Source organism: Panthera uncia (assembly GCF_023721935.1).
Source record: "Panthera uncia isolate 11264 chromosome E2 unlocalized genomic scaffold, Puncia_PCG_1.0 HiC_scaffold_20, whole genome shotgun sequence".
NCBI classification, from domain to species: Eukaryota; Metazoa; Chordata; class Mammalia; order Carnivora; family Felidae; genus Panthera; species Panthera uncia.
Genome location: NW_026057589.1, coordinates 22,504,775 through 22,515,303, shown reverse-complemented (window position 1 = coordinate 22,515,303; position 10,529 = coordinate 22,504,775). Strand labels below are relative to the sequence as shown.

The 10,529-nt window shown below is 53.5% G+C and overlaps 1 protein-coding gene across 1 annotated transcript in view; it reads left to right on the top strand.

Annotated features, from left to right (window-relative positions):
* The window catches only part of GINS2 (GINS complex subunit 2), a 10,743-nt gene extending 858 nt beyond the window's left edge, over window positions 1-9,885 (top strand). The window contains exons 2-5 of the mRNA XM_049622710.1: window positions 546-660; window positions 4,335-4,434; window positions 7,625-7,751; window positions 7,861-9,885. Coding sequence (XP_049478667.1) covers window positions 546-660; window positions 4,335-4,434; window positions 7,625-7,751; window positions 7,861-7,986 — 468 coding nt within the window. The 3' untranslated portion in view covers window positions 7,987-9,885. The remainder of the gene's footprint in view (window positions 1-545; window positions 661-4,334; window positions 4,435-7,624; window positions 7,752-7,860) is intronic.
* Window positions 9,886-10,529: the final 644 nt, after the last annotated feature.

The following is a 10,529-nucleotide window of genomic DNA, read 5'->3' as shown; positions in this document are numbered from 1 at the left end:
GGGGGGACGCCGAGTGGCGGGGGCGGGGGGAGTACGGAGTGGGGGGACGCCGAGTGGTCGCTGGGAGGGGGGAGTACAGGGTGGGGGGACGCCGAGTGGTCGCGGGGGAACCCTGAGTGGCCGGGGGGAGTAAGGCGGGGGGGGGGGGGGGATACGGGGGGGGGGAGGGGGGGGGGGGGGGCGGAATAGGAGAGGGGGGAACGGAGGGCGAGGGACGCCGAGGAGACGAGGGGACGAACAGATGGGGCGACGTTGTGAGTCTGGGCCCGGAGAGACCAAGTCCGCGGGCTGGGCCCGGCCCCTCAGCTGTTCCCCGTCGTCCTCCCGGAAACCGGCCCCGGTGGGCTGGCCAGGTGTGCGCAGGTGAGCACAGTTCTGCTCCCTCGCTTGGAGCGGCCTCCCTGGGTCTGTGTTCGCAGCTGGGCTTTTAGATTTCTTTGGGTTTCGGCTTGTGCGGCGCCCTTTCTCTCGCTGGACAGCAGTGGGGTCCGGTGACGCTCGTTGCCCTGTTTTGTCTTACTGGGGGCTCGATTTTCTTTTGGTAGGGGGACCTGGGGCCTTTTAACCCCGGCTTACCGGTGGAGGTGCCTCTGTGGTTGGCGATTAACCTGAAACAAAGACAGAAGTGTCGGCTGATTCCTCCTGAGTGGATGGATGTGGGTAAGCATGTGGGTGCAGCAGAGCTGGGGTGACCCCCGCCCTTCAGGTGGAAGCAGGGGGCCCCTTCCACGCAGGCCACCAGCCGCTGATCAGCTGAAGGTAATGAGTGCTTGGAGACTCACCTGGCAGAGCTCGCTCATGGCTGTTACCGATGTCACGCTGTCACGTTTTTTTAAATTTATTTTTGAGAGAGAGTGAGAGACAGGGCATGAGCAGGGGAGGGGCAGAGAGAGACGGAAACACAAAATCTGAAGCAGGCTCCGCACTCTGAGCCGTGGGCACAGACCCGACGCGGGGCTTGAACTCACGAACCGTGTGAACGTGACCCGAGCCGAGGTCGGCCGCTCAACCGACTGAGCCACCCAGGTGCCCCTCAACTTGCTTTACATTTAAAACTATCGTATGACGTTGAAGGGGCATTTCTTGGGACTTTTAAAAAAATAACTCTGTCGGGGCCCCTGGCTGGTTCCGTATGCAACGCGTGATCTTGGGGTCGTGAGTTTCAGCCCCACATCAGGGATACGGTTTACTTAGAAGATAATTCTATAGGCTTGCATGTGGCTCAGACTCATCTTACCTGGTACAGCGTGCACGCAAACGATGCATCATCCCAAACAAGGGAATATTATTTGGCCACATAAAGGAATGAAGTACGTGTTATGCTACAGCTGAATGAACCTTGAACACGTGATGCTAGTGAAAAAAAAGACCCAAGGATCACACCCAACTCCGAATATACTAAAAACTGTCGAATTATACATTTTAAATGGGGGAGTTGTATGGCGCGTTAATTATGCCTCGGTAAAAAAGAAAATGAGATACAACAATGCAGACAGGCTTCATCCTGAGCCTTTGCGGTCTTTTTCCTACCTGAGACACAAGCGGCTCATTCTAGCAAAGAACGTTCATTTTATTTGGAATGGGGGTCCACACGGGATTTGAACGGCCTCTGAGTGACTTTGATCATCCCCTGCCAATTGGGAATCCCCCGGGGGCACCTCCCTCCTAGAAGCAAGGACCCTTCGAGCCAGCCACTCTCAAGTACACTTCCGGAAAGACTGTGGGCATCTTCTCCTTCCGGTCCTAAAGGTGGGGGCTGGCGGCCCTGGTGGGTCTGCAACAAAGGGAAACCCCTAGTTCCTTCTGCTGAGGGGCTCTTGCCAAAGCAGGGAACGCTGTCAGGTCTGGCTCTGTTAGTGCTACCTCCTGTTCTGGCAGTTTGGGTCCATCCAGACCCAAGGTGACGGGGGCAGAGGCTGTCTTGTCGCAGGCCCGTCAGGGCCAGAGAAGGTGTGGAGGGCGTTAACCCGAGCTTTTTCACTGGCCGAGGCCACACTGGGGTGAGTAGTAGTGAAACAGCACTGGTCAGTAGGCTCTGCCCGGGAGCGGGCCGCCTTCGGATTCCGTGGCTATAGCGGAGTCCTACCTGCTCTTGGGTGTCCTTTAAACGGAATCACCTGGTAGGTGTTGAGTTCTCTTATTTAAGGCTGTTGCACATGCCATTACGTCATTCTTCTGTTGCCGAGCAGTGTTGCATTCACGGTAGAGTACTCCGGTTCGGTCACCCATTGTTCTGTTGGCGGATGTTTGGATCCTTTCCCATTTTGGGCCATTGCTAATGAGGCTCTCATGAACATTCCTGTCCAAGTCTTTTTGTGGATATACGTTTCTAATTCTCTTGGGTAAATACCGAGAGTGGCAGATTGCCAGGTCACAGGGCAGACTGTGCTTAACTTTGTAAAAAACTGTCAGCCAGCCCTCCAGAGGGGTTGGGCTGTCACTTATCCCGCCAGAAGTGTAGGCGAGCTCCCACTGTTCCGCATCCTGGCCGCCGTTGGGTGATGTCAGTCTTTTCGATTCGTTGCAGAGTTTGAACAGAGGTGTTTCATACTGATTTAGATACTGGAGGTGGGCAGACGGGGTTGGAGTCGAGGCGTATTTGAGTTTGTTTATTTTGAGAGAGAGTGTGTGAGCAGGGGAGGGGCAGAGAGGGAGGGGGCGAGAGAATCCCAAACAGGCTCCACGCTGTCAGCGCAGAGCCCTGTTCAGGGCTCAAAGCCACAAACTGTGCCATGATCTGAGCCCAAATCAAATCAAGAGCTGGACGCTCAACTGACTGAGCCACCCAGGTGCCCCTAGGTGTATTTTGAAGGAAGAATCCACAGGATTTGCTGAAGGACGGGCTGTGGGATCTGAGAGGAGAGTTAAGAATGGATGCCAGGACGGGGGTGCCTGGGTGGCTCAGTTGGTTAAGTAAGCGTCAGATTCTTGATTTCGGCTCAGGTCTTGATCTCACGGTTCATGAGTTCAAGCCCTGCCGCGGTCTCTGTGCTGCCAGTATGGAGCCTCTTGGATTCCCTCTCCCTCTCAAAATAAGTAAGTAAGTAAACTTAAAAACAACAACAAAAAAAACGGTTGCCAGGGTTGCTGGCCTGAACTACAGAAGGATACAGAGGTGCTGTTCCCTGAGCTGGGGGAGACTTGAGGAGCGTGAGGGCTGGGGTGGGGACCAGGAGTCGGGGTTTGACCGTGTTACACTGAAGGTGCCTATTGGATATCCAGGTAGAAATCATGTGAGCAGGAGTCTTTGGTCAGGGAGCTTGGGAAGGGGAGATGGGGGGATATGAATGAGGAGGTCATCAGGAGTGTTTAGATGGTATTTAAATGAGGCAGGATGAAGCCACATGGGATGTGGTTTGGGTGGCGGAGGGGTCAGGGGACTGAGCTCTATATCCCAGTGTTGAGAGAGAGGTCAGGAAGGCCTGGAAGAATCCGCGAGACAAGAGTCCTCAGAGCATGGTGTTCCAGAAATCAAATAATAAACCTGCCCTGGGGAGGTTTGATCTTTGTCAGATGTGAGGACAGATGGAACCATTGGGTTTGGCTGAGCAGAGGCCGTGGGGGGTCTTGGTGAGCTGTGTTGGTGGAGGGGTAGAATAGACACCCCCCTGAGTGGTCGAAGAAAGGAAGTTTAACTTGGAAAGATGGTTTGGTAGGTGCTGTCGGGAGAATGTTTACACCCAGTGTGAGGCTCGAACTTTGGGCTGCAGTATGGCATCAGGGGAGAATGGGGGCCACCACTGAGAGCGAGACCCCCAGCATAGTTGTGTGTGTGTGTGTGTGTGTGTGTGTGTGTGTCCTTTAGCAACAGTGGCCAGTTCAGGTTCAGGACTTTCTCAGACCAGTGAGACAGGGAGATGGGGACTGGGCTCCACCGAGTGACTTCAGCTGTGAGCGTTCAGCCCTCCGGTGTCCTCATCCCCCCCCCCCCCCCCCCCCCCCCCCCCGGCCGCAGTGGCCGTGGTGTAGAGCCGTCTTGCTCTTCTGGAAGACGCCTAAGTAAGTTTCTCCAGCAGCCGGTCTCTTTGTGCATCAAAGGCAGGACGCTGTGCTCTTTCCCTAAGAACTCTGACGTCCTTTCTTCAGTAATAGACCCTGCGGGGCCAAAGCAGCAACGGTGAAGGAAATCTACCGCCTTCCGTAAGAGAAGTATTGGAGGAAATAGACCCTGAACCATCTGGTGACTGGTGTGTGATTCCAAAAAGTGTTTTCTTCTTCTTCACGTTTTTGGTAGTTAATCGAATAGGTAGTAGAGACATTTGGTTCATTTGGAAGAGGCTTAAAAAATACGCTGGGTGTGGTGATGGTAAAACGTATACTCTTCTAAATTTCAGAAAAGTTGGAGAAGATTAGGGATCACGAGCGAAAGGAAGAAACTTTTACCCCTATGCCTAGCCCTTACTACATGGAACTTACCAAACTCCTGTTAAATCAGTAAGTACGTTTCCCTTCTTAGAGGCCACCTGTGGGATACAACTCGTGATTCTCCTCCCCTGGCCTGTCCCTCCTATCCTGTCGCACGTTCACCTCTGGGGTCAGCGGCGTCCCTGGCCACCCAGTTCCTCGGGTCGGTAATCCGGGAGGCGTGTGTGTGCACGCACCCTTGCCTGGGCTCCCTCCTTTTCCCTTTCCTCTTCCCACCCCTCCCTCTCCTAGGCAATCCCTCGGCTCTCTGTCACTTGGCCTTGGACCCACGTGTGAGCCTCCATTGTCCTCTCCGGCCTTTATTCTTAACCGTAGCTGGGCTCTATGAGTGAAGCTTTACCCCTCGGTCTTTGTGCGCAGGAGTTCTCGCACGGCCTCCGCAGGAAAGGCCAGAGGGCTCGTGCTCGCTCGGAACCCTAGCTGTAATGAAAGCCCGCTAGTGGCAAAACCTGTGGTGCGGTCACTTCTTGTTTCCCTGTGTCCAGTTCTGGCTCCCCGTTGGCTGCTGCTTTTTGGTTGTTCAAGAGGAAAACTTTTTTTTTTTTTTTCCCCGAGCGAGCGAGTGAATGAGCTGGGAAGAGGGGCAGAGGCAGGGACAGAATCTTAAGGAGGCTCCGTGCCGGGCAAGGAACCTGACACGGGGCTTGATCTCACAGCTAGGAGGTCGTGACCTGAGGCGACATCAAGAGTCGGACGCTTCGCCGACTGAGCCCCCCAGGCGCCCCAGAGTAGTCTTTTAAAGACGGAGCGGCTTGTGACTCCCCTGTTCCTTGGAGCCTGTCCAGGGTTTGGGCTGATGTCCCGATTACGGCTTGCAAAGCGCCGCCTAGCCTGGGCTCCTCCTGCCTTCTCTCACGGCTCTTACACCTTCTTCCCTCTGATTCCCACGTCGGCCTCTCACTTCTGTACACGTACCAGGGTCCTCGGGGCTTCCGTACTGTGTTTCCTGTGTCCAGTAGGTCCCTCTATTCTCTGCTCCCTCCTTCGGTTTAGCCTGACGGGGGCTCTCTCACAGGTTCTGTGTGCCTGTCCTCTCGGCAGCTCTGTAGCCCCGTGGCGTTTGTCAGCCGTGGTCTCGTAGTCACTCGTGTGGCTGTGCCCTGCCACCCCCACCCCAGTGCTAGTGGGAATGGGTAGGGACTAATTTGCACTAGTACGGTGCCTGGTGCACACGTTTGTTGAATGAACGTCAGTAGAGGGGGGCAGGCAAGCGTGGATGAGTTTTACTAGAATGTGACCTGCAAAATGGGGGGAACCTGGGTGGCTCAGTTGGGCCCTGTTGGGCCCGGTGCTGAGCATGGGGCCTAAGTTTCTCTCTCTCTCCCCCTCCTCCACCGTCCCCCCCCCCCCCCCTTGCGTGCTTGCTCTCTGAAAACAAAAAAATTAAATAAATAACAAAAGCGTGGGGCGCCTGGGTGGCTCAGTCAGTTAAGCGTCCGCGTCTTGATTTTGGCTCCGGTCATAATCTCACAGTTGGTGAGTTCGAGCCCCACGTTGGGGTGTGGCATTCTTTGTCTCGCTCTCCTCTCTGCCTGTCCCCTGCTCACACACCCAGTCAGTGGGTGAGCGGTGTGAGCCTGTTGACCGGCAGCCTGAGGAGTGCCGTTCCCATTATGCCGGGATGCAGCCGCCTGCTGGTGCCAGAGAAAGGATCCTTGGCTTGAAAAACGAGGGACAGTTGACGGGAGGAGAGGACGCTGTAGGTAGGAGGCAGGGACCTGTTACGTTTGGGGAAGCAGAGCTGGTGTGAAGGGGGAGGGGAGCCCGGGCTGTCATCCTGGGGCCGCGGAGGCCCCGGGACGGTGTCCGAAGGATCTGAGAGCCTCGTGGGGCAGCAGAGGAGGTGACTCGGAAGGGAAAATACGGACGCCGAGGCGAGGGGCCTGCTCATCTTTAGTTTTTGTTTTGTTTTTTTGTTTCTTTATTTTTTTATTTTTTGAGCCAGCACGAGCAGGGGAGGGCCAGAGAGAGGGGGAGAGAGGATTCCAAGCAGGCGCCCTGCTCGATCGCACGCAGCACGAGATCGTGACCTGAGCCAAAATCAAGAGTCGGATGCTCAACCGACTGAGCCGCCCCAGCGCCCCAACATGTTTAGTTTCTGAAGTTCAGTGTCTTACGTATGCGGTTCCTATCGAAACTCTTGTTTGAGAATTCTTTGTGACTCGTTCGGCCAGGGGCCCTAACTTTACCTTTGTTCTGCAGTTCAGTTAACAAAGTGGCTGGGGTCCTTTGTTCCTTAACCTGCTATTCGGAGCGTCAGATCCAAATGTTTGGGTCTTCAATCCAATCCACTGTGTAGATTCTGTACCTCTGATTCTCCGCTGCTGATCACAAGCTACTTTCAGCTTTCCCAGCATGCCTGGTGGCGGATGGTGTTGGCCTCTGCTTTCGTCTTCTCTTTTGTCTTCTCCTTCAAAGGTTCGTTGACAATCTAGCTCCCAACGGGACGGCCGTCGCACTGACCCTTGCCGACTCCAAACTTTTACCCAGAATTCACTGTATATAGGTTTGCCGGGTTTATGCTAATGTGCAGCTTCTTCTTCGGTTTCTGTAAGCGTACTTGTTTTCTCTGTGGACTGGGACCGTCCCCAGCCTTCAGAGCTTTGGGGAGGCCAGAACTGCTTTGTGGTGCGAGCCCAGTGGCCGGCACAGGGCTGTTGTCTTCCCCTGGTGGGTTGTAAGCCCTTGGATAAGCGAGGAGGCGTGAGCATAGAAGTCATGACCTTTGAGCCAGCCCGTGAAGCAACCTCATTCAAGGTGGAACCTCTGCGGCACAGAACACTCCGTTACCCTGAGACAGAGGATGTCCGACTTCTAGCTTACTCTCCGAAGGTCTCGCGCTGCGGCCTGCCGCGGGGCAGCTGACATGAGCACGAGTAACTTTGTGCGGGTGGATCGTGGCTGAATTTTCTTGGCACCCAGCTTACCTGCCAGAAACGTTTACCTCTTCAAGCTGAAAACAAAGGGAAACGCATTTTGTATTTATAACGGCTCGTGTTTCCCTGAGCCCGAGCAGCAGTCTTTAAACAGCCACTTCTACCCGGAAGGGCACCTGGCTGGTTCAGTGGGTGGTGCGGGTGGTGAGTTTGAGCTCCCCATTTGGGTGTGGAGCCTGCTTAAAAAGTAAAGGCCGCTTCTCCCCAGACGTTGCCGTCTGTAGTCTACCAATGTGATTTTTTTTCACATTTCCTTCCCTCAGCGCTTCAGACAACATCCCGAAAGCGGATGAGATCCGGACCCTGATCAAGGATGTGTGGGATACTCGCATTGCCAAACTGCGGGTGTCTGCGGACAGCTTCGTGCGGCAGCAGGAGGCCCATGCCAAGGTGGGCGCGGTGGGGGCGGGGCGGAGGGACGCCCCCTCTCAGTAGATTTTACATTTTCTCAAATCAAACACTCCCCAACCAACCCAGTCGGTTTTCTCTTGCGTTTTAGCTGGATAACCTGACCTTGATGGAAATCAACACCAGCGGGGCTTTCCTCACACAAGCGCTCAATCACATGTACAAACTCCGTACCAACCTGCAGCCTTCGGAGAGCGTCCAGTCGCAAGACTTCTAGAGAAAGACCCGAATTTGTAAAGAAAGGCCGGCCGGAGGCGTGCCAGGTGGTATGTGTGCGTGCCCGAGACGTGGTAGGGGCACTCTTATTTCTGGAGTGTTCTAGAACCGTTTTTAAACGCCTGAGAAACTGTGTACCGAAACCAGGGATGGGTTCGTGACATTGGTGGAAAGCAACAGGTTCGTGCTCAGTCATCGAGACACTTGAATTCCACATCTGTCTCTGGGAGCCAGCTGTTCTCTTATGGGGGGAAGAAAGCAGCTTTGGCGAAACATGTGATCTTTCCTAGCAGAGCCTCCGGCCTCCCGGGTGGTTGTCGTGTGGGTGAGCATTCGGTGATGTTTTGTGTTTTAGAGTAGGATACAGTAGGAGTGGCGATGTGGCCTAGGACTTTCCTTTCTTGACCAACGCTGATCTCTTGGGCTAAACTTAGCCTCTCCTTGAGTTTGCTCACAGAGAAGGACACAGTTGACCATCTGAGCCCAATAAAGATGGAATCCGCCCAATTCTTGAACTGGGGTTTTCTTCTGCATTACTACCAAGGGAGCAAGTCCCATGGCTGAAATGGCCTGACTGATCAAATGGAGATCAGGGGTAATCTTCACACTGTTCTCTTGGGTACTTCTGGTTAAGGTGCAGGGCTGCTTATCAGGAGGAAAGCCAGGGGGGCGCCTGGGTGGTTCAGTACCTTAAGCGTCTGACTCAGGACATGATCTCCTGGTTTGTGGGTCTGAGCCCCGCGTGGCCCTCCACGCTAACAGCATGGGGCCTGCTCGGGATTCTCTCTGCCGCTTGGATGTGTGTGTGCGTGCATGCACGTAAGCTCTCCAAGTTAAAAAAAACGTACAAGACCACACCAGAGGTCATCTTTGGACTCAGAAGCCATTCTGGAGGTGGCAGGACATGTGGCCTTGGCATGATTTAGGATTCCTTGGATTGATTATACAAAGAAAAGATGAACCCAGACATAGATTTGCAAGACATGGCCCGTATGGGAAGAAAAGGCCTTAGGAGAACAGAATGAAGAACAGGCCGGGGCCTGGGAAAGGCCAAGTAAGTAAGCTGGAGATGGGACAAAGGAAGGAGTAAAGGTTCTGCAGGGACTTGACTTGTGGTGACCCTGCAGACTTTTCACAAGGAGATTCATGAACTAAGAACTTAAAGAAAGGAAAGCGTGGGAAAAATGGATTGTGTGCTCTGGGGCACGTGACGAGGCTCCAGGCATTGTTCTGGGAGGGCCTGTGCCGCTGCCCTTGATGGAGAGGAGAGACTTTGCTGGAGGCAGTGTCTCAAGGAAGGATCATTTCTTTTCCGAGGAGAAATACCTTTCAATTGCGGTTTAGAATCGCTCTAGAAATTACCTTACCTTGAGGGGAGAGCTGATGCTTTGGAGGCATACAAGGGATAGAAGGTTCTGTACCCAGCTGGCTTTTGATAGTAGCACGGTCAGGAGCCCGCTCTCCCTCGGGCTTTTCGGAGTGATCACTTTTACACGCGTGATCAGCTGAGCAGAAAGAACGGCTTCTGGTGTTTGCCCTTTAGTGTTCAAAGCCCAAACTCACCTGATGTGACTCAAGCACTGTTTCTCCGTTCCAGATCGCTCCCCAGCTGTCCTCCGACAAACAGCCAATGGTTGTTATCTGAGCACTGAAGGGCCAGACACGGAGCAGACTGCTCTCTGTCATTTAAGGGGACAGTGTAGAGGGTTGCTTTCGGATGACAGGACTTGCCTTTTCATCTGGGGACTCTTCTGGAATGAAACCGCACGGTACTGGGGAGAGCCAGGAGTCCTGCAGAGCTCAGACCTCACCCCTTAATACCTTTCTTTTAAAACCTGTCTTCACATTTTACCTCTAAAGCTAGATGGCTGGGCTGCTGGGTTGTTTTTTTTGTTTGTTTGGCCCTATTAGGACATACAAAAGATTTGCCTCTTAACATGATTTAGGAAGATTTTATTTTTTTGGATGTTGTCAGAAATTACAGCAATATATTCATAAATACCTAATTACTACATTCAACAAATAATATTACAATACAATTAATTCAAACAAGTACACTTAGAACAGGTTTAATTTCACAGCATCTAAACTGCCCCCAGAGTGACCGAGGCATCCCTCCTCCCTCCCCTTTACTGGTTTTACTGTTCTAGCAAGTGAGCACAGGCCACATACAAAGTAACACAACCAATCAGCGTGGCCTTCCTCAGGTCAAGGCAGAATGAAGGAGTCTAAGTTAAGTGCTGGATCAACAGGTTGGGACTGGCTACTGTGAGACGGGAGAAGTCAGGCACTGGTTTCCGTGGGGTGCGGGAGTTACAGAATTGGCTTGTGCCGACCATCTCCATCTTGTGGTGGATCCCTGGAATTTTCGACTTTGAAGACCGCTCAGAGGGGAAAGGGGGCGCCTGATTTTTGAGATTCGGCAGCCTTATCGAGCTACTGGAGGAAAACCCATTCCACGTACAGACCTTCTTGGACTAGGATCCTCCGCTGCCGAGAGCGCGGGCTCCTCTAAGTATTCTTGGAATTTCCTTAAGGATGTAA